Source organism: Ovis canadensis, chromosome 1 (genome assembly GCF_042477335.2).
Source record: "Ovis canadensis isolate MfBH-ARS-UI-01 breed Bighorn chromosome 1, ARS-UI_OviCan_v2, whole genome shotgun sequence".
Taxonomy (NCBI): Eukaryota; Metazoa; Chordata; class Mammalia; order Artiodactyla; family Bovidae; genus Ovis; species Ovis canadensis.
This window is the reverse complement of record NC_091245.1, coordinates 269,006,154-269,032,107: the sequence shown is the minus strand read 5'-3', so window position 1 is coordinate 269,032,107 and position 25,954 is coordinate 269,006,154. Positions and strand designations below refer to the sequence as shown.

The 25,954-nt window shown below is 50.0% G+C and overlaps 1 protein-coding gene across 4 annotated transcripts in view; it reads right to left on the bottom strand.

Annotated features, from left to right (window-relative positions):
* COL6A2 (collagen type VI alpha 2 chain) overlaps window positions 1–21,948 on the bottom strand; it is a 32,212-nt gene extending 10,264 nt beyond the window's left edge. For 3 of the 4 annotated variants that reach the window (XM_069567052.1, XM_069567046.1, XM_069567059.1), the window contains exons 1-15: window positions 21,830–21,914; window positions 6,769–6,908; window positions 5,978–6,576; window positions 5,752–5,772; window positions 5,021–5,086; window positions 3,704–3,757; window positions 3,574–3,618; window positions 3,276–3,302; window positions 3,025–3,051; window positions 2,883–2,927; window positions 2,268–2,321; window positions 1,837–1,899; window positions 1,379–1,441; window positions 1,005–1,094; window positions 490–552 (exon numbers count right to left, since the gene is read on the bottom strand). In XM_069567052.1, the coding sequence (XP_069423153.1) occupies window positions 490–552; window positions 1,005–1,094; window positions 1,379–1,441; window positions 1,837–1,899; window positions 2,268–2,321; window positions 2,883–2,927; window positions 3,025–3,051; window positions 3,276–3,302; window positions 3,574–3,618; window positions 3,704–3,757; window positions 5,021–5,086; window positions 5,752–5,772; window positions 5,978–6,576; window positions 6,769–6,907 (1,356 nt within the window). In that variant the 5' untranslated portion in view covers window position 6,908; window positions 21,830–21,914. Of the gene's footprint in view, window positions 1–489; window positions 553–1,004; window positions 1,095–1,378; window positions 1,442–1,836; window positions 1,900–2,267; window positions 2,322–2,882; window positions 2,928–3,024; window positions 3,052–3,275; window positions 3,303–3,573; window positions 3,619–3,703; window positions 3,758–5,020; window positions 5,087–5,751; window positions 5,773–5,977; window positions 6,577–6,768; window positions 6,909–21,829 lie in introns of all 4 variants that reach the window. The other variant, XM_069567070.1, reaches the window with a different exon arrangement.
* Window positions 21,949–25,954: the final 4,006 nt, after the last annotated feature.

Here is a 25,954-nt window from a genome sequence, read left to right as displayed (position 1 = left end):
GTGGAGGGTGACGCTGAAACAGCAGGCCTGTCCACTCAGCCTCGTGCAGCCTGGGCAGGAGCCACCGCTCATGTCTAGAGGAGAAAGCCCTCCTTGGAGCCCTTCACTCACATTTCACAGGGAGCTGGCTGCCCTCGGCTTTCATCCCAAGACCTCCTGCGCCAGCTATAGGAATACGTGTGTGGGGGAGGGGAGGGGAGGCTGGGGGTGGAGCAGTGTGCAGCCTGCGCAACTGTGCATGGCGTGCGTGGAACTGGCCCTGCCCAGGCCCCTCAGCAGGGAGTGCCTCCTGCTCTCCCAGACCCTGCAGGAAGCACCCCTTGATGGTCAAGCCCTGGGGGTCACCTTCGTTCTCTGAGGTGGACTGTGGAGGGGGTGTTGGTCATCCCTTGTTACGGGGGCCCCGTTGGCCCCTCAACCCAGTGAGACCCCAGTGCAGACACAGACATGGCTGACAATGCCCCAGGCTCCCCTAACACAGGCACTCACCTTCTCACCCTTGGGGCCGTCACTGCCTGGGCTGCCCTTGGTTCCAGGGTCTCCCCTGCGCCCCTGCAGAAAACAGTCTTGTGAATGATGCGGGCTGGGGGTTCAGGTGACATGACTGACACCAGCTTGGACCAGCTCTCTGCGTGGTCACTCAGGTCCCTGCTGGATTAGGCCAGGCCTCAAGCTGCGACCTCTCTGAGGGTTAGCCTGGAGATCGGCCCCGTGTGTCTCTGGGTCTAGGTTTAGCCCTCAGGGGTGTTCTGCTGGGGGGTGAGATGGGGACACAGGGCCACTTCACAGGCACCAAGTGTCTGGCAGGGGCATGGTTGGGCCCTGCAGGCCACTCTTTGGTGGCCCTGCTTGGTGTCTGTGGCACGGGGACAAGGGGCACATTTAGAGACACCAGAGGATGTTGGGCTCAGAGATGCCCGGAGCAGGGAGTGTGCTGGGGTGGTTCAGCAGGAGGGAGGGGCCAGGGGGATGGGCACCCCGGGGCTGGGCAGGTGTGAACTCACAGGCTCGCCTTTGGGTCCTCGGGGCCCAGGCCCACCCTTGGCTCCTTTCAGGCCAGGACTTCCTGGGGCTCCATTGTTGCCTTGATAGCCCTGTGGGGAGGAGATGGCTCAATTAGTGATGGCCTGGCCACATGTGTCAGTGGCCAGGGGCAGGGCCCAGCCCCAAGTGGACTCATGCCCGCTGCCTCCAGAGGGACCACATTTGCCTCGGGTGCAGTATACCCTGGTCACCCAGCAGCAGGGCCAGAGAGGTGGGGTGGGGGGGTGCTCAGGGTCCAGGCTGGCCTGCACGGCCACTTCCCTCCCTCCCTCACCACTCCTTCCCCCGATGTGGGTAGCACGGGTCTCAGCGCAGGGCCCCCGGGAACACTTGCCTTGCTTCCTTTTGCCCCATTCTCCCCTGGGGGGCCTCTGCGTCCTGGGCGGCCAGGGTCCCCCTGGAAGTGTTTGGAGAAATCAAGAAATTAGCCTCTTGTTCCTTAGACCCAGGAGCAGGACAGGACCCCGGTGGGGCTGGGGGCTTGCGATTCTTCTCCTGTGTCCATGGAGCAAGCCCTGCCCTCATGTGGGCACCCCATGACCCCCATGTGTGGGCACCCCACGACCCCCATGTGTGGGCACCCCATGACCCCCATGTGTGGGCACCTCATGGCCCCCATTGTAGGCACCACATGACCCCCATGTGTGGGTACCCCATGGCCCCCGGCCTGGTTTGCAGGGATAGTGCCTCTTGTTGGGTGTCTAGACCGGGTGCTGTGGGCATGGAGAAGGCCCTGGGAGGGTGGTGGCCCCATCTGCTCTGGCCCGCCCAAGCCGTGGCCAGGCCGTCTACCTTTGAGCCTTGGTCTCCTCGCTCCCCAGGGCTGCCGGCTTCCCCCACGTAGCCATCAGGGCCCTGAGAGAAGGGAGAGGGTTGTGTTGGGCTCCTGCCCAAGGCCATGCTTGAATTTTCCCTGTGAGCTCAGGGCCAGCCGACCAGGGGGAGGGTGACCAGCACCCCATCTCTGGACTGGATGCCGGGACCCCTTGGGCCTGGGTGGGCCAATCAGACAAGCTGCCAACGTGGGGGGGATGCGCCTTGGGACTGTAGAGAGGCTCCCCTCCATCTGACTCAGGAGCCCTGAGGTCACTTGTCACGTTGTGACCCCAACCCTGGCTGAACCCTGGCAGGGGTCCAGGACAGGTGCTTGGGGAGGAGCCCCGCTGTGGCCCCTGCCACCTGGCTTCCCGCTACAGCTGGTGGACTGACGAGGCTGCACTCACCCGATCCCCGGGGTCTCCCTTGCAGCCAGGAGGTCCAATGCGCCCCAGCTTGCCCTGAAGGAGAAGAGGGGAGCAGAAGACGCGTCAGGGCTGGATTTGGGGACACGAGCCCTGATGTCAGGGGTCAGAGGCGCCAGGTCTGGGCACACTGGGCACCCCTTGTGGGACATCTGTGTGAATGGCTGTCAGGGTGGCACTTCCACGGAGGTGGGAGGGCATCCCTGGGGCGTGGCCGGGAGCGTGGGGGTCTGTGGTGTCTCCTCCATGTGTGTGCATGTGTGCGTGCATGCATAGTCTCCTGTGACATGTGTGTGTGTGTGTACCCGTGCAGGTCTGTGAACCCCCAACCAGGCCAGACATGAGGTCTGCAGGCCAGGCTGGGAAGCTCCTGCCTGGCCAGTACCTGCTTTTCTGCAGCAAATGTCCATTCCCCTCATGCAGGTCCCTGTTTGTCCTGTGTCCATTGAGGAGGCATGACCAGGGGCTGCCCAAGCCACAGGTGTGGGCAGTGGGCGGATGGGCCCAGAAGCCCACCCCCTGAAGGACCTGAGAGTCTGAAAGGGATCATGCTCATTCCATGGGCACTGCTGCCCCTCCCAGGGATGGTGTACTCACCTTCTGCCCATCTGTCCCGTTCTTGCCCGCCAGGCCGGGGGCACCCTGGAGGAGAGACGGGAGGGACCCCATTAGCTCCCTGGTACTTCCTTCTGAGCAGTGGGAAGGTGGGCACCCTGCCCTCGCCTGCTGCTCTGCTTACCTTCCGCCCATCGGCTCCAAACTCGCCCTGTGCAGAAGGAAGAGGCCAGTTAGTGCTGATCTCCCGCATCACAGATACCACTGCCTCCGGGCCGAGTCTGCCTCAGACCAAACACGAGGCCAGAGAGGCCCTGGAGGTCACGGCTGGCATGACGTGGGGTCTCGTGTCCCAGGAAGGGCCCTGGGCTCACTGAAGGATGCAGCTGAGGGAGTCAGGCTGGGTGAGGTCAGATGCCCAGAGTGGAATCTCACCTTCTCGCCTTTGAAACCAGGAACACCCTGAGGTCAGAAGGAAAGAAAAGAAGCATTACCACAGGCGGTCGGAGTGCTGTGACCCACCCACCAGGTCCAGGGAGGAGAAGGGGGTGTGTCGGCAGGCTCTGGTGGACAGGTGCCATCAGGGACAACGTGACGCTTCTGTGGGGCAGGGGCGGGGATGATGGGCTGCGCTGGGCACAGCCTGACCCCGTGGCTGGCCCCTCCTGGAGGCAGGAAGCCCTTGGCTTGTCCCCATGTCTCCGCCCCCAAGACAGAGTCAGCAGTAACTTACCTTGGGTCCAGGGAATCCAATGGGGCCTTCGATGCCTGGATCTCCCTGTGGAGGAACAGAGGGTGGTGGATGCAACCCCAGCCTTGGGGACAGGGGCCTCTGGACGGGCCGGGGTGGGGAAGGCACTTACCTGTCGCCCCTTCTGTCCAGGCTCTCCAGGCTCGCCCATGTTGCCCTTGGCGCCCTGAAAGCAGATGACAGAGGAAGGAATAAGGGAGGCATTGGGCCAGCGGAGCTCCCAGGAGGTGGTAAGACTGTGGTCCTGGGGTTGGGTGGCCAGGTGACGATTACAGCGCCACCTCGGGACCCCTAGAGTCCTGGATCCTGTCAGAGCAGGCCTATCTGAGCTGTTCTCTTGAGCTCTGACTGCCAGCTCTCCGAGAAGCCGCCCTGTGGTGGGGCTGGAGCGGCCCTGGGGTGGAGGTGCCCACACAGATCTACAGGACTCCAATTCTGCACCTGGCTGCTCCTGCCCGTATCTCATGCCGCGACGCCAGCTCCTCTGGATTCTGTGGGGGCAGCTAAATAACACCTCAAGACAGGCCGGCTCCTCAGAATTCAAGGTTTAACTGTACAATGTGGGGCTGTATTAAGCAAATGCATCTACTTATTAAGATGCTTCCAGTTTCAGGGCAGAGATGGGCAGAAGTGAGAGGTGGTCAGAGGAGGGAGGAGTAAGGAGCAGAAGGTCTTCGGGATCCAGGAAGAGCGAGACCAACAGACAGGAACTAGTGGGTGGGCAGAGGCTTCTGAACAGCTGTGCCTGGTTTTGGGGTTCCTTCTGCCCCCACACTAACCACAGTGATCCCTGCAGCAGCTTCCAGAGACACCCCCTCCCCACCAAGGACCAGAGTCACAGCCCTGCCATGGGTGGCCAAAGCTGCCTCTGGAGGTAAATTCACCCCTGAATCTGGGACTGGAGTCACCAGGGAGGCAGCGGGAACATGTGACCAGCGGCCTGGCAGACAAGCACCTAGATACCTCACCCCGGAATCTGGAAAGAAGCAGCTTTCTGACATGAGCCACTGGCATTTCTAATACTCAGGTAGTAATTTTGGAAGAATTTCATTTTATACACCTCTGCTGTTAAGAAAATGCAGGGCCAACCTGACCTCTTAAAAACCACTTATTTAATAAATGACAAGCATGGGTGCCCTGTATGAATTTTCATCATGTTACTAACAGTAATGTAGCTCATGCTTCTTTACATACATGGGCATGCTTGCTTACTTTAGAGGAGTATTTTATGGGCAAATCTTAATTTATAAGTATTCCTACTTTTCTGAAAATGCCATAGGAAAGGAAGTTGATAAAAACTGAATTTTAGATCTTCCAGGGTGTGAAGTGGTGAGTCCATCCAAGGTGCAGTGACCCTAAGATATGGAGCTGGGGAGAGGTCAGGGGCTTTCCTGTGACATCGATCCCACCGGTGGTCTGGGCATCTTACCTTCTGTCCGCGGTAGCCCTTGGGGCCAGGGGGCCCAGGGATCTCCAGACAGCTGACTTTGTAGCACTGAAATCAGAAGCAAGGGGCAGTGTGTGAGGCCAGGGTCACAAGTACCAGGAGGGAGGGAGGGAGGGAGGGTGGGGCGTAGCCTGGGCCCCCTGGACGCTGGGCCATCCTGAGAGCGGGGCTGTGTGATGGAACAGACTTGAGAGGTGTCCAGGAGGCCTCTGTGCTCACCAGGGACAGGTTTGGGGGTCCACATGAGTGCTCTAGTCACATTTGGGAAACCAAGGCTGGGTTAAGCAATGACTGGCAATAGGAAGGATTAAGTTGCTGCTGGCCAGTCTCCACTGTTCTTGCATGTTAAATCTCTGTGTTTTGAGCAGCTGTCCTGGGAAAGGGCAGGCTTGTAGGAGCCAGGGCTGTGAGATGGTGCTGGGGAAGCACAGGGACGAGGGTCCCACACTGGGCACACAGCTGGCCACCTGCCTTCTCCTCCTGGCCTGATTTAGGTGGATAGTGCCTGTCAGCCCAGGGGCAACCTTCAACCTCCAGCCTCATCCACAGGGATTGCAGGTGACCCTGATGCTGCACAGGGAGCAGAGGGGTCATGCTCCCTCAGCCCTGTCATTGTCCTAGCTCCTGGGAGTGGAGTGTGGGAAGGAGAAGTGGTCATCTCTTCTGAGTCAGAGGCCCTGGCAGCTGCGGGCCTGGGATGGAGACACTCTCACCTCTCCATAGGCTTCATGTTTCTGCGGAAAAGACACAGAGAGAAACCCTGGTGAGTGGGGAACTGGAGGTGGCACCAGCTCCTCATCTGGGCGGGGACCCAGGACATCAGGGCAGACATCAGACCCTTCCCCACCCCCGGCCCACACCCTTCAGTCACTTCACAGCGGGTAGACAGACCTGGAGCGTGTACTGCCTCCAGCTGCCCTGCCCCAGCCCGCCACTCACCATGACCTTGATGATGCGGTTGATGGTGTCCTGGTCAATCTCAGTGGAGTCCGGCCGCATGGTCGCGTAGTTGTTCCGGTAGAGCTCGTGCGGTGTGTTGGCGATGTCCCGCAGGCCCTGCTCGTTCAGCTTCAGGTTGGGCGGCACCGCGAACAGCCGGATGCCCTCCTCGCGGGCCCGCTCTGCCTGCAGCTTGATGCCCCCACACGGGCTGCCGGTCACGTGACCGTCGGTGATGACCACCGCGAAGTTGACCACACCCTTGCCCACGTGCCGCCGGACCTCCTGGGTCATGTTGGCCAGCATGCAATCGGTGAAGGTGCCCCGACGGAAGGAGCTGATGCTCTGCAGGCTCTTGGTGAAGGAGGCCCGGTCGCTGCCTGGCGGGCTGAACACCTCTACCAGATCGGAGAAGTGCAGGCCACCGTAGCGCCAGCTCAGGGCCACCTGGTCCAGGTAGAGCTCATCCTGCAGCTGGCTGATGAACTGCAGCACGAACTGCTGCATGTGGTAGAGCAGGCTGTCAGTGGGGGACTGCATGGTGATGCTCTCCGATGTGTCCAGCACGAAGTACACGTGGATCGGGCAGTCGGCCTTCTCTGGGGATGCACAGGCGTCACCTCGGGGCCTGAGCCGGTGGTCCTGGGGTCTGCCTACTAGGTCTCCCCACAGCCGGCCCCGGCCCTCCACCTAGGCCCCGCCCCTCCACCTAGGCCCCGCCCCATCACCCTAGGCCCCGCCCCATCCCTGCCCCACTCGGCCCCGCCCCACCACACCCACACCAGTCGTACCTGGGCAGCTATTCCTGTCAGAGGTGCCGGGGCTGATGACCTCCTGCTGCTGAGCATGGACGGCCCCCAGGAGCCCCCAGAGCAGGAGGGCGGAGCAGGGGCTGCGGAGCATCTTGGCAGCACCCTTGCGCCTCGACATCCTGCAAAAGGGGAGAGTGGCGCTGCAGACCGTGCCCCACCCTCACATGACCGGCCCCCAGCCCCCTCCCCAGATGATGCCGGGGGGACACATGGAGGTCAGGAAGCACCTCAGCTCAGGGTGCGCCTTGTTCCCTTGCCTGGGTGGGGACCACAATAACTGAGTGGGAGCACAGACTGCAGGCCTTGGGTCCACTCTGAGTGGGACCTTCATGGTTCCCCCCTGCCCTGCGCAGCCTGGGTGCAGAGATTAAAGCAAGCTCCATGGGAGCATCAGGAAGTCCAGGAGGGTTTCCTGCAGGAGGTGATGGCTGTGCCCAGACAGAGGGAAGTACCCAGAGGAAGGGAACTCCCTGCCCAGAGGAATCTAGTTTACAGAGGACACTCGATTGTGTTGACTGAGAAGGTGGAGTGAGGCGGAGGCCAGGGGTTCTGAAGAACCCCGAAGCCTCCAACCACTGGTGATGGCCGTCACTGGACCTTAGGGGGCCGGTGAGGGCTGAGCGTGGGATGTAGGCAAAGCTTTGTCTTCTACTACCCCTCACCCTGAGGCCCATGGAGGAGGGACCCCAGGGAGGGCGCCAGGAGGCCCACCATGTCCTGTGTGAAGGAGGGGACCGACGGGAGACTCACCCAGATCAGCAGTTTTCTCCATGTGCACAGGCATCACACGCCACACATCATACACACACCACACACATTATACACATCACACACACATACACACACCACACACACCACATACACAGATATCACACCCACATACATCATATACTCACACATCATACACACACCACACATCATACACACATCAAACCACACACCACACATATTATACACATCACACACTCACACATACACACACCACACATACATTATACACATCACACAAACACCACACACATTAAACACACACCATACATATCACACACACACACTCCACACCACACACACAGACATCACATATACATCATACACTCACACATCATACACACATCATACCACGCACCACACACATTATACACACCACATGGCACACATATATTATACATATCACACAGACATCACACACACAGACATCACACACACATCACACACATACCACACACAGATTATACATACCACACATACACCACACACAGAGACATCTCACACACACATCACATACATATCACACACACATTATACACATCACACACACACACTCCACACCACACATATCACACACACAGACATTACACACACACATCATACCACACACCACACACATTATACACATCACACACTACACATACATTATACATATCACACACACACACAGACATCACACACATCATACATATACCACACACACATTATACACACCACACACACCACAGACATCTCACACACAAATCACATACATCATACACATATCACACACACATTATACACGTCACACACACACTCCATACCACACACACAGACATCTCACATACACATCTCACATACACATCTCACATACATCATACATACACACACCATGCACACATTATACATATCACACACACACTCCACACCACACACAGACATCTCACATACACATCACATACATCATACACATATCTCACACACATTATACACATCACACAGACATCTCACACACACATCACATACATCATACACATATCTCACACACATTATACACATCACACAAACACTCCACACCACACACACCACATACATAGACATCTCACACACACACATTATACACATACCACACACACATTATACATATCACACACACACTCCACACCACACACACCACACACATTCCACAAACACACACATCATACACCACACATCATCCACACACCACACACACAGTATACATACCACACACACACTCCATATCCCCCCACACATCACACACATACATCATACCACACATATCATACACACACCACACACACATTATACGTATCACAACACACTCCACACCACCTATACCACACACACCACACACTCACACATCATACACCACACACACCATGCATTAACACACATAATAATAAGAGGCCCACATAATAAAGTGTACTGGTAGAAAATATTATTCTCAAATGTAATGAAAACTTCTAAAAGTATCTACCCAGTGGAAAAACACAAAAGCAACAACAAAATACAGAAATACCCAAAGGGAAAAATCACTTTGCCCTATGGGAGGCAATCTCCAAGGTATCCCCCTTGGAGTCCTCTCAGTCCCAAATTATCACTGACCACTGTGGCCGACAGAATAACTTGGAGGGTGTTGTGTGCCTTCCACACGTGGGACATAAAAGGCATGGTGGCTTCTGCCTGGTCCTCTCTTAAACTGCTTGCTAAGGAGGAGGCCGTCTGTCATGACATGAAGACGTGCCAACAGCCTTTGCAGCAGCTCATGAGGGGAGGTGATGAGGCCTCCAGCTGACAGCGGTGAGTGAGCCATCTTGGAGGCAGAGCCTCCATCCCAGCCAAGACTTCAGATGACCGTGGCAGAGCCAATATCCTGCCTGCACCTTGCAAGGGACCCTGAGCTGGAAGCACCCAGCAAAGCCTCCCTTGAATTCCTAACCTGAATAAATTACGAGATAGTAAATGCTCAGGTGGCGCTAGTGGTAAAGAACCTACCTGCCAAAGCAGGAGACATAAGAGATGTACGTTAGATTCCTGGGTCAGAAAGATTCCCCTGGAGGAGAGCATGGCAACCCACTCCAGTATTCTTGCCTGGAGAAGCCCATGGACAGAGGAGCCTGGCGGACTACAGTCCATAGGGTTACAAAGAGTCAGACATGACTGAAGTGACTTAGCACATTGTTTTAAATCACTGTTTTTGAATACTTTATTATACAGCAATAAATCACTAATAGAGGCATCAAACTCTTCTTCTACAACATTGTAGACTGAAGATGAGACAATAATTCAGAATTTTGACAGGAAAATAGAATGACCCAAGGATGTCTACCCAGCTACCTTATCTTTCATATACAAGAATAAACATCTCAGAAAACTAAAAATAGAATTCCCATATGATCCAGAAATCCCAATTCTGGGCATATATCCAGACAAAACTCTAATTAAAAAAGATGCATGCACCCATATGTCCATAGAGGCACTCCTTACAATAGCCAGGACGTGGAAACAAGCTACATGTCCACTGACGGAGGAGTGGATAAAGAAGAGGCAGTGCATATTTAATACACACAATGGAATGCTGCTGCTAAGTCGCTTCAGTCATATCCGACTCTGTGCGACGCCATAGACGGCAGCCCACCAGGCTCCTCTGTCCCTGGGATTCCACAGGCAAGAACACTGGAGTGGGTTGCCATCTCCTCCTCCAATGAATGAAAGTGAAAAGTGAAAGTGAAGTCGCTCAGTCATATCTGACCCTCAGTGACCCCGTGGACTGCAGCCCACCAGGCTCCTCCATCCATGGGATTTTCCAGGCAAGAGTACTGGAGTTGGGTGCCACTGCCTTCTCCACAATGCTACTCAGCCAAAAAAAGAACAAAATAACGTCATTTGCAGCAACATGAATGTAACTAGAGATAATCAAACTAAGTGAAGTTAAGTCAGACAAAGATAAATACCATATGACATAAGTGACATGATATGAAATCTAAAATATGGCATAAATGAACTTATCTACCAAACAGAAACAGTCTCACAGACATAGAGAACAGATGTGTGGTTGCCAAGGGGGAGAGAGGATGGACAGGGAGTTTGGGGTAAGTATGTGCAAACTAACATTTAGAAAGGATAAAAACCCAAGGACCTGCTATATAGCATAAGGAAGTAAATTAGATATCCTCAGATAAGTCACAATGGAAAAGAACATAAAAAGAATGCATATACATGTATATCTGAATCATTTTGCTGTACAGCAGAAATTAACACAATACTGTGAATCAATTATACTTCAATTAAAAACAAATAAAGAGTAAAAAATGGATAAGCACCTCAGATGTAAATGGGCTCAGATCTATGCCACCTCCACACCATTCCTAAAAAATATTCTGCAAGGAGTTTCTGCAAACAATAGAGAGGTATTGTGGATTTGGTTCCAGACCACCATAATAGAGCAAATATAATAAAGGGAGTTTAGGGAGTTTTTTGGTTTTCTAGTGCATAGAAAAGTTATGTTCACACTATAATGTAGTCTATTGTGTGAAATGGTGTATGCCTTAAAAACAATATACATAGCTTAATTAAAAATATTTTATCAATAAAAAATGCTAATCATCATCTGAGCCTTCAGAGAGTTGTATTAGTAATATTAAAGACTGCTGATCACAGATCACCATAACAAGGTAATAATGAAAAAGTCTGAAATATTTCAAGAATTCCCCAAATGTGACAGAGACACAAAGTGAGCAAATAGAGCTGAATAAATGGCTCTGATAAACTTGCTCAATGCAGGGTTACCACAAGCTGCTGATCTGTAAAAACCAAAATATCTGCAAGGTGCAATAATGTGAAGTACATTAAAATAAGGTATGTATGTAACAGCTCTATTAAAGCCACCAAACATCCATTTATGATTAAAAAAATCAGACAAGGCAAAACCCCATAAGAGATTTAGGAGTTGGATTAACACCATAAAGTATATAAATTTCAAATCAAGAAAAGTTATGACAAACCTAAACAATGTATTAAAAAGTAGAGACATCACTTTGCTGATAAAGGTCCATCTAGTCAAAGATATGGTTTCTCTAGTAGTCATGTACAGATGTGAGAATTGGACCATAAAGAAGGCTGAATGCCAAAGAATTGATGCTTTTGAATTGTGGTGCTAGAAAAGATTCTTGACAGTCCCTGGGACTGCAAGGAGACCAAACCAGTCAATCCTAAAGGAAATCAACCCTGAATATTCATTGGAAGGACTGATGCTAAAGGTCCAATACTTTGGCCACCTGATGCAGAGAGATGACTCACTGGAAAAGACCCTGGTGCTGGGAAAGACTGAAGGCAGGAGGAGAAGGGGACAACAGGGGATGAGATGGTTGGATGGCATCACCCACTCAATGGACATGAGTTTGAGCAAACTTCAAGAGACAGTGAAGGGCAGGGAAACCTGGTGTGCTACATTCCAGTGGGTCATGAAGAGTCAGACCCAAGTTAGCAACTGAACAACAATCAAATTTTACACAAAACTGACATAGATGTTTTTGTCTCCATGGGTCACAGACTCCTTTAAGAATGTGGACAATTTTACCCGACACAAATACACAGATTACTCGTGTACAAAAATCATATTCCTTATTACTTCAGTGGACCCATCTATGGAACTGACTCTGGATTTAAAACTCCTGCACTTGAAGAATGACCATTAGAGTACAAAAATTAAAAAAGACAAAGTTTGTTGATCTCACTCTATTACTCACCGTTGTATCGGAAGCCAGTGCAATAAGACAGTAAAAAGAAACAAGTATAAATCTTGTAAAGGATGAGATGGGAACTCCTTATTAAAGATGGTACTATCTACCTAGAAAACTCAATAAGATAAACAGAACAAAGTTTAGGGGAGAGAGAAAGTGGTTTCAATGAGGCAGTTATAAGGAAAATACACAAAAATCTACAGGTTTTCTTCTATCAGGAACGACCAACTAGAAAAGGTAATGGAAAAAATACTATTTACACTAGCAAGAAAACCAAAATAAATCCAAGGAATAAACTTAACAAGAACTTAAGGATGTGCATGACTTATGGAAAAAACTCAAAAAATTTCCAAAGAACACAGTTGGAGAGAAAAACCTTGTTTTTAGATGAGAGACACAATACTTAAGAATATCAGTTATTTCAGAATATCAGTTATTTCTAACCAAATCTATAATTGAATGTAATTTTGACTAAAATTTCCAATAAATTTTCTTTTTTGCCATTATTTGTTGACAAAATAAATCCTAGGTTCATCTGAAGGAATAAATAAGAGTAGGTGAGAAAAATAAAAAATGAAGGTTGATAAAATTTATGCTATCAAGTGCAATAATGGAATACAATCACAGTAATGAAGTATTTATTGTTTTGGAGCTGGAAATGGCCAGAAGACCACACAGCAAGTGGCATAAAACCATATAAGAGCTGAAAAGATGAGATGGCTGCTTTCAGAGCAGTGAAAGAAGGCTGGGAAAAGGGCTCACAATATGACTAAAAGTAATCCTACCTCATGCAGGGCACCCAAATAAAATCCAGGAGGAGAAAATAACTGTGTGTAGAGCATGGACTGAAAAGTCTTTGAAGAAAACAGAAAAGATGAAGTGGCATGGAATGCCCATGATTACTCTGCACCAGATGGTACACTGCAGATTTTTAACCTTCACAACAGCCCTTGGATATTAGTGCCAATATAACCTCCATTTCACAGATGAGGAAACTGAGACCAAGATAGGTAACTTGACCAAGGTGCTCAGCTAGTAGCTGAGCTCCAGATCCAGGCAGCATGGTTTTGAGTCCACAGTCGTGATAACTGGGCTCTCACATATCACCTTTATTACAACAAAGCAACATGGGCAGAGTGGAAACAGACCAAGAGCCAGGCAACCATCTTCCCAATGCTTGATCAAGATTTAACATTTTTAAGGCTTAAGCATTTTGATAGCCTGCTATTGTGTATATATTTACAACTATAATATGTTGTTTTCTGTTGTCTTAAACTTTTTATTAATATATAATATCCTTCTTTGCCTCTTATAACTCTTTTTGATTTAAAGTTCACTTTACCTGGTGTTGGTATAGCTGCCCCTGCTCTCTTTTGGTTCCTATTCGCATGGAATAGCATTTTCCATCCTTTCACTTTCAACCCAGTTGTGTCTTTGGATCTAAAGTGAATCTTTTGTAGACAGTATTTAGCTGGATGGTGTTTTTTAAAGTCCATTCATCCAGTATCTGTCTTTTGCTTGGACAGTATAATCCATTTACAATTCAAATAACTATTGATAAGGAGAGAATTACTTCTGTAGTTTTGCGATTTGTTTTCTATATACCTTATAGTTTTTTGTTCCTCATTTTCTGCATTACTGTCTTCCTTTCTGTGTAGCTGATTGTTGTAGTAAAACATTTACATCCCTTCCTCATTTCTTCTTGTGTTTTTAGGTACTTTCTTTATGATTACTATGGGATTAACTCAACATTATAAAATTATAACAATATAATTGGAATTTATGCCAGTTTAACTTTGTGCTGCCTGCCCAGTCATGTCCGACTCTTTGTGACCCCATAGTCTAGTAGGCCCCCAGGATGCTCCATCCATGGAATTTTCCAGGCAAGAATATTGGAGTGGGTTGCCATTTCCTACTCCAGGGGATCTTTCCCACCTAGGGACAGAACTTGTGTCTCTTGTGTCTCCTGCATTATCAGGCAGATTCTTTACCACTGTGCCACCTGGGAAGCCAGTTTAAGTTAAACAACATACACACAAAAAACTGCTCCAAAAACCAAGCAAATATTATTTTTAATGCATTGGTCCCTTAAATTACGTAGAAAACAAAATGTGGAGTTACAAAATAAAGTTACAATAATACCAGTTTCAAGAAGAACAGAGCTGGAGACTATACCACAAAGATACAGTAATCAAAAAAATATAGTACTGGCACAAAAACAGACATATAGATCAACAGGAAAGAACAGAGAGCCCAGTGCATAAACCCATGCACTTACGGTCATTAATCTATGACCAAGGAGGCAAGAATAGACAATGAAGAAAAGACAGTCTCTTCAATAATTGGTGCTTGGAAAACTGGTCAGCTAAATGTGAAAGAGGAAATTAGAACATTCTGTAACACTATATATAAAAATAAACTCAAAATGGATTGAAGATCTAAATGTAGACTGGATATCATAAAATTCCCAAAGGAAACCAGGGCAAAACACTCTGACATAAATCACAGCACTATTTTTTTTCCCTCTGTCTCCAAAAACAAAAGAAATAAAACAAGAATTAAATAAATGAAATCTAATTACACGTAAAAGCTTTTGCACAGCAGAGGAAACCACTGACAAAATGAAAAGACAATCTGCTGAATGAGAAAAGATATTTGCAAATGATACGACCAGTAATGAGTTGTGTGTGTGTGCGTTAGTCACTCAGTTGTGTCCAACTCTTTGTGACCCCATGAACTGTAGCCTGCCAGGATCCTCTGTCCATGGGATTTCCCAGGCAAGAATACTGGAGTGGGTTGCTATTTCCTTCTCCAAATAAGGGGTTACTATCCAACGGAGATCCAACCAGTCCATTCTGAAGGAGATCAGCCCTGGGATTTCTTTGGAAGGAATGATGCTAAAGCTGAAACTCCAGTACTTTGGCCACCTCATGCGAAGAGTTGACTCATTGGAAAAGGCTCTGATGCTGGGAGGGATTGGGGGCAGGAGGAGAAGGGGACGACAGAGCATGAGATGGCTGGATGGCATCACGGACTCGATGGACGTGAGTCTGAGTGAACTCCGGGAGTTGCTGATGGACAGGGAGGGCTGGCGTGCTGCAGTTCATGGGGTCGCAGAGTCGGACACGACTGAGCGACTGAACTGAACTGATCCAACATATATAAACAGCTCGTACAACTCAACGTCAAAAACACAAACAACCCAATTAAAAAATAGGCAGGAAAACTGAATAGATATTTTTTCAAAGAGGAAAGGCAGATGGCCAACAGGTACAGGAAAAAATTCTCAATACTGCTAATCATCAGGGAGTTGCTAATCAAAATCACAATAAGATATCACCTCACACATGTCAGAATGGTTATCATCAGAGAGAATACAAAAAACAACTGTTGATGACGATGTGAAGAAAAGGAAACCCTCATGCACTTTTGAAAGGAATTGGTGGATTCCACTGTGTAATCAGTTGGTGCACCTACTGTGGAAAACAGTATGGAGGCTTCTCAAAAGAACTAAAGATAGATCTACCACATGACCCAGCAATTCCACTCCTGGGTATACATTAGATTAATTACTGTTTTTTTAAAACACGTATTAGTCTCTCAAATCATGTAGAAAATAAGTGAGTTGTATGCCATTGTTATAATATTATTGTTATAATAACAGCTTTATAAAATTGCTCATGTATTTACCTTTACTGAGATCTTTATATCTTCATATGACTTCAAGTTACTGTCTACTGTCCTTTCATTTCACCTGCAGGACTCTCTTGAGCATTTCTTATAGGGCAGATCTAGTAATGAACTCCTTCAGCTTTTGTTTATCTGGCAATTTTTAAATTTTGCCCTCAATTTTGGGGGACAGTTTTGCTGGATATAGAACTTTTGGGTGACAGATTCTTTTCTTTTAGCATTTTGAATATATTAACCCACTGCCTCTAGTTTCCAGAGTTTCTGATGAGACATCTGGTAATGTTATTGAAGTTCCTTTGGATCTGATGAGCCACTTCTTTCTTGCTGATATAACATTTTTCTCTTTGTTTTTGTCTTTTGACAGTTTGATTATAATGTGTAATGTGTGAGTCTCTTTAAGTTCATCTTATTTGTCTTGATGTTTATATTCATGTCATTCATCAAATCTGGGAAGTTTCTTCAAATGTTTCATCTGCCCTTTTCTCTCTCTTCTCCTTCTGTGACTCCCAAAACTGTATGCAGGTCCTTTAGGTTCTATTCACTTTTCTTTAATCTTTTTTTTCTTTATGCTCCTCAGACTCATAATTTCCATTGTCTTATCTTCAATGTCACTGATCTTTTCTTTGCTCAAATTGGCATTTGAAGCCCTCTAATAAATAAAATCATTGTGCTCTTCTGCTCTGTTAGATCTTTTTTGATTCTACCAGGTTTTCTATTTATTGATATTTCTATTTTATTAACACATTATTTTTTACTTTCTTCAGATCTTCTTTAGCTCCTTGAGCATCTTTAAGATAGTTGTGTTAAAGTCTTTGTCTAGTAGATCCACCATGATGTCTTTCTCAGGGATGGTTTACATTTTTTCCATTGAATGGGCCATATTTTCCTGTTCATTTACTTGCCTTTTGATTCTTGTTAAAAACTAGACATTTGAGTCTAATATGGTAACTCTGGAAATCAGATTCTTCTCCTTCCCTAAGGTTTGCTATTTTTGATTGTTTTTGTTTTATTTATGTTGTAGGCTGTCTCTGTGCCAAGGATCAGCCTGAACAGTAAAGGTGCGTGTGTACATGCTAAGTCACTTCAGTTGTGTCCGACTCTTTGTGACCCCATGGACTGTAGCTCGCCAGGCTACTCTGCCTATGGAATTCTCCAGGCAAGAATACTGGAGTGGGTTGACATCTCCTTCTCCAGAGGATCTTCTTGACTCAGGGATCAAACCTGCATCTCTTATGTCTCCTGCATTTACAGGCAGGTTCTTGACCACTTGGGACTTGGGAAGTCCCGAAGAGTAAAGGTAAGGTCTTCTTATATCCTTCCTGAGCCTGTACTTTCCCCTAGATATGTGTAGTGCCAGTCTAATTTCCCCTGTATATGCAATTGCTTTCCAATGTTATAGTCTTCAATGTCTGACTTCCAAAATGAGAAAAAGAGAAAAATAAAAGGGTGGGGGAGGTGGCAGTCTTTTAACTCCCCTGGAAGTCAACTCAACCAGAGAGGGTAAGGCTTGCAATGATAGGGAAAAGTGTAACAACAAAGGAAGCCTCAAAAAATTTAAAAAGAAAATATCATGAAAAGTATCTTCTCTGATTACAATGGGATGACTTTAGAAGTCAACAACAGAAGGAAAACTAGAAAATTCACAGAATTGTGGGATTAAACAACTCACTCTTAAACAACCAAAAGATTAACAAATAATCGCTAGGGAAATCAGAAAATACTCACAGACTGATAAAAATGAAAACAAGACATACTAAATACATGAAACACAGTAAAAGCAGTATGAAGGAGAGAATTTACAGCTATAAGTGTTTACATAAAACAAGAAAGATCTCAAATCAATAACCTAACTTTATAATTTAAGGAACTAGAAAAAAAAAACAAACTAAACATACATCTAGCAGAAGGAGTGAAATAATAAACATTAGAGCAGAGAGAAATGAAATGGATAATAGACAAAAGAAAAAAATCAATGAAACCAAAAGTCGATTCTTCAAAAAGTTCAATAACACTGACAAACCTTTAGCTAGATGGACTAAGAAAAAAAGAGAGAATACTCAAATCACTAAAATCATAAATGAAAGTGGGAAATTACTACTTATTCTACAGAAATAAGAAGAATTATAAGAGAGTACTATAATCAGTTGCACATCAACAAATTAGATAACCTAGATGAAATGGACAAATTCCTAGAAACACAAAACCTATAAAGAGAAAATCATGAAGAAAAATCTGAGTATTATTAGTAAGGAGTTTGAATCAGTAATTGAAGATCTGACAAAGAAAAGCCCTGGACCTGATGGCTTGACTGCAGCCATGAAATTACAAGGTGCTTACTCCTTGGAAGGAACATTATGACCAACCTAGACAGCATATTCAAAAGCAGAGACATTACTTTGCCAACAAAGGTCCGTCTAGTCAAGGCTATGGCTTTTTCAGTGGTCATGTATGGATGTTAGAGTTGGACTGTGAAGAAAGCTGAGCACCGAAGAATTGATGCTTTTGAACTGTGGTGTTGGAGAAGGCTCTTGAGAGTCCTTTGGACTGCAAGGAGATCCAAACACTCCATTCTGAAGGAGATCAGTCTTGGGTATTCATTGGAAGGACTGATGCTAAATACTTTGGCCATCTCATGCAAAGAGTTGACTCACTGGAAAAGGCTCTGATGCTGGGAGGGACTGAGGGCAGGAGGAGAAGGGGATGACAGAGGATGAGATGGCTGGATGCCATCACTGACTTGAACATGAGTTTGGGTAAACTCCGGGAGTTGATGTTGGACAGGGAGGCCTGGCATGCTGCAATTCATGGGGTCGCAAAGAGTTGGACACGACTGAGAGACTGAACTGAACTGAACTGATGAAGCATTTAAAGTGGAATTAATATCAATCTCAAACTTATCAAAAAAAAATTGAGGAAGAGGGAATACCTCCAAACTCATTCTGTGAAGTCAGCATTACAGATGGCATCATTGACTCATAGAATATGAATTTGTGCAAACTCTGGGAGACAGTGAAGGACAAGGAAGCCTGGTGTGCTGCAGTCCAAGGGGTCACAAAGAGTTGGACACAACTTAGCAACTGAACAATATTACCACTGATAGCAAAACCAGATAAACACTACAAGAAAAGAAAACTACAGCCTAAAATCCTCAACAAAATATTAGGAAATAGAATTCAACAGGGACTTCCCCAGTGGTTCAACAGGATAGAAAAGGTTTAGACATCATGATCAAGTGGGATTTATTCCCAGAATGCAAAGATGGTTCAACATATGAAAATCAATTAATGTAACACACCACATTAACAGAATGAAGGAAAAACCCACATGAGCATCTCAATTGATGCAGAAAAATCTTTTGATCAAATTCAATATCCTTTCATGATTCAAAAACTCAACAAAGTAGGACTAGATGGAAACTGTCTCAGCACAATAAAAGCCATTTATGAAAATCCCACAGCAAATATCAAACTCAATCATGAGAAACTAGAAGTTTTTTTAAGGTCAGGAACAAAACAAGATGCCCATTTTTACCACTTCTATTCAACATAGTATCGGAAGTCCTAGCCAGAACAATTAGGCAAGAAAGAGAAATAAAAGATAGATGTAAAATTATCTCTGTTCATAGATGATATGGTCTTCCATGTACAAAATCCTGAAGAGTCCACAGAAAGAAACTGTTACATAGATGAATTAATCTAAATAGCAGGATACAAAGTTAATACACAAAAATCATTTGCATTTCTATACACCAACAATGAACAACACAAAAGGTAAATTAAGAAAACAATTCCATTTGCATTAACTGCCCTGTTACTTTGTGATCTGGCCCAACCCCAGCAAGTACTCATGGTAGGGGCTGGCCTCCAGGTCCTGTTCAGTGAGCAGAATCCCATGAGCCCCGCTTCTCTGCAGATGTGCCCCACACCATGGTCCCCCGGCTCTGCACAAATGTTTGAAAGGAGTCACAGGAGGGACCAATCCAGTGGAATGTGGGGTGGGGTTTAAAATAAAAGAATCAAACTATTTGGGTTTTTCTTAAAATAATCATGAGAATCAAGTTTTCCAGGTATCATAAAGCATTCATGGCAGCAAACTCAGTCTCCCTCCACTCTGTACCTGGAGACCCTGTCCTACAGATGAGAGGAAGGCAGGCTTGGCCCACACCCTCTGCTGAGGCCTGGGAAGACCCCTGAGTCCTGCTTCTTCTCCCAGGCACTGGCCCATTCCAGGGAGCTCGACTGACCCAAGGTACTTCAGGCAGGTCCACTGCACCACAGAGCCACTTGTGCTGGCTGGCGACGCAGAGTCCACTAGCTGTGGATGTGTCCTGCCCGACCAGGTGACCTAGTGGCCAGAGCCTGGTCTCCTATATGTTGCCTTGCCTGTGGCTTCCACCTTGGGCGGGCCCAACAACTGCCCTCAACCTGCTGTGGTCTTCACAGCCCTGCCCCCAGGTCAGTTTCATCAGCCCAGGGTAGCAGCTTTGCAGTGGCCAGAGTATTTCAGAGGTCCATTGAGACCCACGTCTGGCCGAATGGACACATCTCTGCCCCTTGCGTCTAGCCCCTCCAGTCACCTATGCCCCAGGGGCCCAGGCCCTCTCCCCAACCCACCTCCTGCCACCAAGCGACAAGAGGAGGCAGACCACTTCCCTCCTTCCAAGGAGCCCCAAATTCCCATCAGGCCTCCTGGCCCTGGTGAGGCAGACAGAGGCAGGCAGGGAATAAACCCTGCTGTAAGAGGGCCTCCAAGCCAGAGCTCCTTTACTAGAAACTAAACCCAGGGAAATGTGTGGGCCTCAAGCCTCCTTTTTGGGTGTCAATCTGCAAGTGAAGAGCCTTTCCTTGGCGACAGCTGGGTGGCCTAGGGGTGTGGGAGCCGTCAGCTTCCTCCCTAGGTGCCTGGGAGGCTGTTTGGGGGCCCTGGGCAGGATGGCAGGAACACAGGGGTGGCATCCTGCTGTTTTCGGTCGTCCTTACTGGTATCAGCAGGTATTCCCAGCGGCAGACCTCCCCCACCACCCCAGTGGGTGCTAGGCCCTGTCCCCAGCTCTGCTGGGGAGGATCCCGAGGATCTGGGGCGGGTGTGAGGCCGGCCCATACGGGGGAGCCGCCCAGCATAGTCAGCACCCGCTCGCCCCGCCACCCCCCCCCCCCCCCCCCCCCCGCGCTCCCCTCAGTCTCCCTCAGCAGACTCTCGGGTTGGGGGGCAGATGCTCCAGCCTCAGAGGACTCTGGCAGGCTGGGCTCCTGCTGGCTCCTGCGAAGGTGGGGTGTGACTGTGACCCCCTTCCCCTGCTCTCCATCGGAATGTCAGGGACCCCTCCTCCCCTGAGGCCCACTGCAGGGAAGCTGGCCCCTGGGAGCTCATTCTAGGGATGAGTCTTTCTGGGGAGGAGGGACAACCGCTCCCTCTCAGCTGAGCCGAGGAGGGGGGCCAGCACCCTTGGACACTTCGTGCCCAGTTTCGTGTTGGGGGGGGGGGGGTCATCCCATGGGAGTGAGTTCGCCTCCTCAAACTCTGGAGATGTCCCCAGGCACGAGACACAGGACAGAACCTCCCAGGAACGGCCAGGGGTCTGGCTGCAGATGGGGGACCGGGCATGGATGGCAGGCGCAGGAGCCCCCGCACGGCGCCCCGAACGGGGACCCGGCTCTACCCAGGAGAGAAGGGGGCAGCCGGAAGGGTCCCCGCGCGAGGCGCCCCAGGAGCGGACCCGGGGGCTCCAGGCGAGGCCGGCGGTGCAAGTGGGAGCACCGCGGCGGGGGCGGACCCCACCGGGCAAGACCCAACTCCCCGCGTCCCCGCGCCGCGCGGCACTGCGCTGCCAGTGGCCTTACCTCACCGCGCTTCGGACGCCCTCGTTGGACTCGTCCGGAGCGAAGAGGCTCCGGGTCCTGACCGCGCAAGACCGCGCCGAGTGGGCAGAGGGAGGGGCGGCGGGAAGGGCCGCCGCCAGACCCCGCCCCCGCCCCGCCCCGTCCCGTCCCCCGCGCGCCACTGCTCCGCGCCCCTGCCCCTCCGCGGCGCGACGGCGGCCACCGGGGGGCGCTGCGGCCACGTGGATGGCGGCAGGGCGGGGCCGGGAGGCGACCCAAGGGGACAGGGGTGCGGATGGGGGGGGGGAAGGCACCCCCGGGGGCAGGGGTGCGGAAGAGAGGCCCCTCTGCGGTCCCTGCTAAGTCAGGACCCTTCCCTGTTCTTGGATGCTGCTCCAGCTGGACACCTGCCCACCTCGCTGCTTGCTGCACACTCCTCCATTTCCTGGCGACCTGGAGTGTCTGCTACCGGGCCTGGGACACCTTACTCACCACTCACTAGGCCCTCGGCGGAGTGGCCGTGGGAGGCTGCAGAGTCCTCCCTCCAGGCGTCCCCTTCCCGAGTCCCCCTTGCTCAGAACCGGCAGGCTGCGGTCTCCTTCTTTGCTCAGGGACACGCAGCTCTGTGACCCATGGATCACAATGTGTGTCTTGCACTGGGGTCCCCGCCACCCAAAGGTGAAGGGCCGGCCTGGAAGGGCAAGGGTGGCCAGGATAGCGGGAGCCTCAGGCTCTCTGGGTGGAGAGGAGGGTCTAGGGGACTGGCAGACCGTTACCCTGTGAGAACCCCAGAGCTACTCTTGGGACTGGGCCCTGGGGTCTCTGTGATGTCCCTGCCTGAGCAGAGTGAGAAGAGGTCCCAGGTAGGGCTGTGGTGGGGATTGCCACTCCCTAGGACCAATGCTCCTTCTGGAGGAGGGATGCAGATGGGATTGAGGGTGAGGTCCTTGGCTCAGGGACAGGGCACCTCACCAGCACCCTTGAAGCAGGCCAGGCAGCGGAAGGTGTCTGCTTGGCCATTCTGGTCTGTGACTGTCAGGCCCTGGCCGAGTGACGCTGAGACGCTGAACCTGGGTGGGAACGTGCAGGCCTGGTCAGAAGGAAAGAGGCCAAGTGTCAGAGGAGTGGCGAGGGAGCCTGCAGGTGCTGACTGTAGTCCTGGGCTGGATCTGTGGGTCCTTGACCCAGAAGGGTTTCCCAGGTGACGCTAGTGGTGAAAGAACTCGTCTGCTAATGCAGGGGATGCAAGAGACACAGGCCGATCCCTGGGTCGGGAGAAGGAAGTGGCAACCCATTCCAGTATTCTTGCCTGGAGAATTCCTCAGACAGTGGAGCCTGGTGGGCCACAGTCCACAGAGTCACAAACAGTTGGACACGACTGAAGCAACTTAGTGTGCGTACACTACCCAGAAGCCAGGACAGAAGATTAGAGAAGCAGGAAAGCTGGACTCGGAGGTACCGTCTTGGAAGCAGGATTTAATCTCCCAGCAGTCTTCAGGTCACAGGACAGACTCAATTCTGGGATGACTCACAGAGGCCTGGAGAAAGTGCTGGCCCATGGTGAGCAGGAGGGAAGCACTGAAGCCTGCCTGGTAGAAGGTGGAGGGAGGAACAGACAGGCCCCAGCTTGTGCCAGGTGTAACACCCTTGTCTTGGGTTAGTGAAGCTGTTGGTCAATGATCATGTTCTTTTCCATGCCAGTTACCAAAAGAGGCTCAGAAACAGTTTGCAGTCATGTGGGGGCACAACACTGCTCATTTATGGTTTGGCCTCAGGGTGGTGCCAACTCTCCCCTCTGTCCTAATGCTGGACATCCCCCCCGGACAGGACAGGCCCCTCACACTGAGGTCATCTCACACTGGTCAGGATGGGCCAGGAGGCTAGTGGGCAGGGGGCCTTAAGACATGTGTGCCCTGGAGGTGGGAGAGGAGCCCTGTGAAGTACAGGGAGCTGCCCTTCATGCCAGTTGTAGGGGCTGGTGGCCAGGGCATGCCCAGATGTTCCCAAAGTGAAAGACCAGTTGCTGTGCCTTGTGTCCCCTCCCAAGGAAGAAGCACGGGCCTGGCAGGCCTCTTGGGTTCTGGAGGCAGCACCTTCCACTCTTAGGCATATCATTCAACCCCATGTGTTGGGTGACTCAGACGGAGGGCAGCTTTGAGGGCATCAGTTCAGTTCAATCGCTCAGTCGTTGTCTGACTCTTTGCGACCCCATGAACCGCAGCATGCCAGGCCTCCCTGTCCATCACCAACTCCCGGAGTCCACTCAAACTCACGTCCATCAAGTCAGTGATGCCATCCAGCCATCTCATCCTCTGTCGTCCCCTTCTCCTCCTGCCCCCAATCCCTCCCAGCATCAGGGTCTTTTCCAGTGAGTCAGCTCTTCGCATCAGGTGGCCAAAGTACTGGAGTTTCAGCTTCAGCATCAATCCTTCCGATGAACACCCAGGACTAATCTCTTTTAGGATGGACTGGTTGGATCTCCTTGCAGTCCAAGGGACTCTCAAGAGTCTTCCAACACCACACTTCAAAAGCATCAATTCTTCGGTGCTCAGGTTTCTTTATAGTCCAACTCTCACATCCATGCATGACTACTGGAAAAATCATAGCCTTGACTAGATGGACCTTTGTTGGCAAAGAAATGTCTCTGCTTTTTAATATGCTGTCTAGTTTGGTTATAACTTTCCTTCCAAGGAGTAAGTGTCTTTTAATTTCATGGCTGCAGTCACCATCTGTAGTGATTTTGAAGCCCCCCCAAAATAAAGCCCCCCACTGTTTCCACTGTTTCCCCATCTATTTGCCATGAAGTGATGGGACTGGATGTCATGATCTAGTTTTCTGGATGTTGAGATTTAAGCCAACTTTTTCACTCTCCTCTTTTGCTTTCATCAAGAGGCTCTTCAGTTCTTCACTTTCTGCCATAAGGGTGATGTCATCTGCATATCTGAGCTTATTGATATTTCTCCTGGTAATCTTGATTCCAGCTTATGCTTCATCCAGCCTGGCATTTCACATGATGTACTCTGCATATAAGTTAAATAAGCAGGTTGACAATATACAGCCTTGACTTACTTCTTTTCCTATTTGGAACCAGTCTGTTGTTCCATGTCCAGTTCTAACTGTTGCTTCCTGACCTGCATACAGGTTTCTCAAGAGGCAGGTCAGGTGGTCTGGTATTCCCATCTCTTTAAAAATTTTCCACAGTTTATTGTGATCCATACACTCAGAGGCTTTGGCATAGTCAATAAGGCAGAAATTGAGGGTGTCAGGGAGCAGGAATGTCTGTGCAGCAGGCCTGGGCTATTGGCCCTGCACTTGGACCTGCGGTGTTGGAGGTGTCAGTGGGCAGGCGCCCCTTGGGCTGTGGGCAGGCCCTGGGCTCTGGAGTGAGGTTGTGTGTCTGTGGACAATACTCATCTTTAGAGAAATTCTTCCTGACTCCCGAGCATGGGGAGCAGCCCGGCCTTGCAGCTCTCTGCCCTGGGGGGCCCGTCGTCAGGGGTGCTGGGCACTTGCAGCCTTCTGGGACACTGGGTCCCCCGCTTCCTCCATGGAGGGAGCCATCAGCTCAAGGCCAGCTGTGCTTGCTGCTCTGTTTGCCTGTCCAGGCAGTCATGACATTGTCAGTCACTCAGCAGCTTCCTACTTCTCGAGGGGGAGCTCCCTGCTGGGCACTACCTCTGTGCAGCTTCTGATACCCGCTGTCCATGCCCTCCTGCCAAGGAAACAGGTCTGAGAGTGGACATAACCTTCCTGGAAATAGAACCTCAGCCTTGGAGGTGAGGGTGGTCTGAGCCCCTCCACCTGCAGGGCCGTGCCCGGCTTCAGCACGGAGAATGGCTGCTGAATCATTGAATCCCTGAACTTTGGAAGTGCAGGCATTGCAGGGCCTGGCGATTCCATGGAGATTCACAGGACTGAGACCCTCAGGGTTGCCCGCTGCGTCCAGCCCACCTTGGCTGTGGGGGTGGGGGGATCTGCGAGATGTGGGACAGATCTCAGACCACAGCAGTGAAACCAGACACCCCCTGGAAGGACCTCCTGCTGTGGCTTTATTCAGCCTCTGTGATCCTTGAGCCCAAGGAGCCTCCCCTTGTCAGAGCTGGGACGTGGGAGGCGGCTGTCCTGATGTCCTAGAATTGCAGCTGG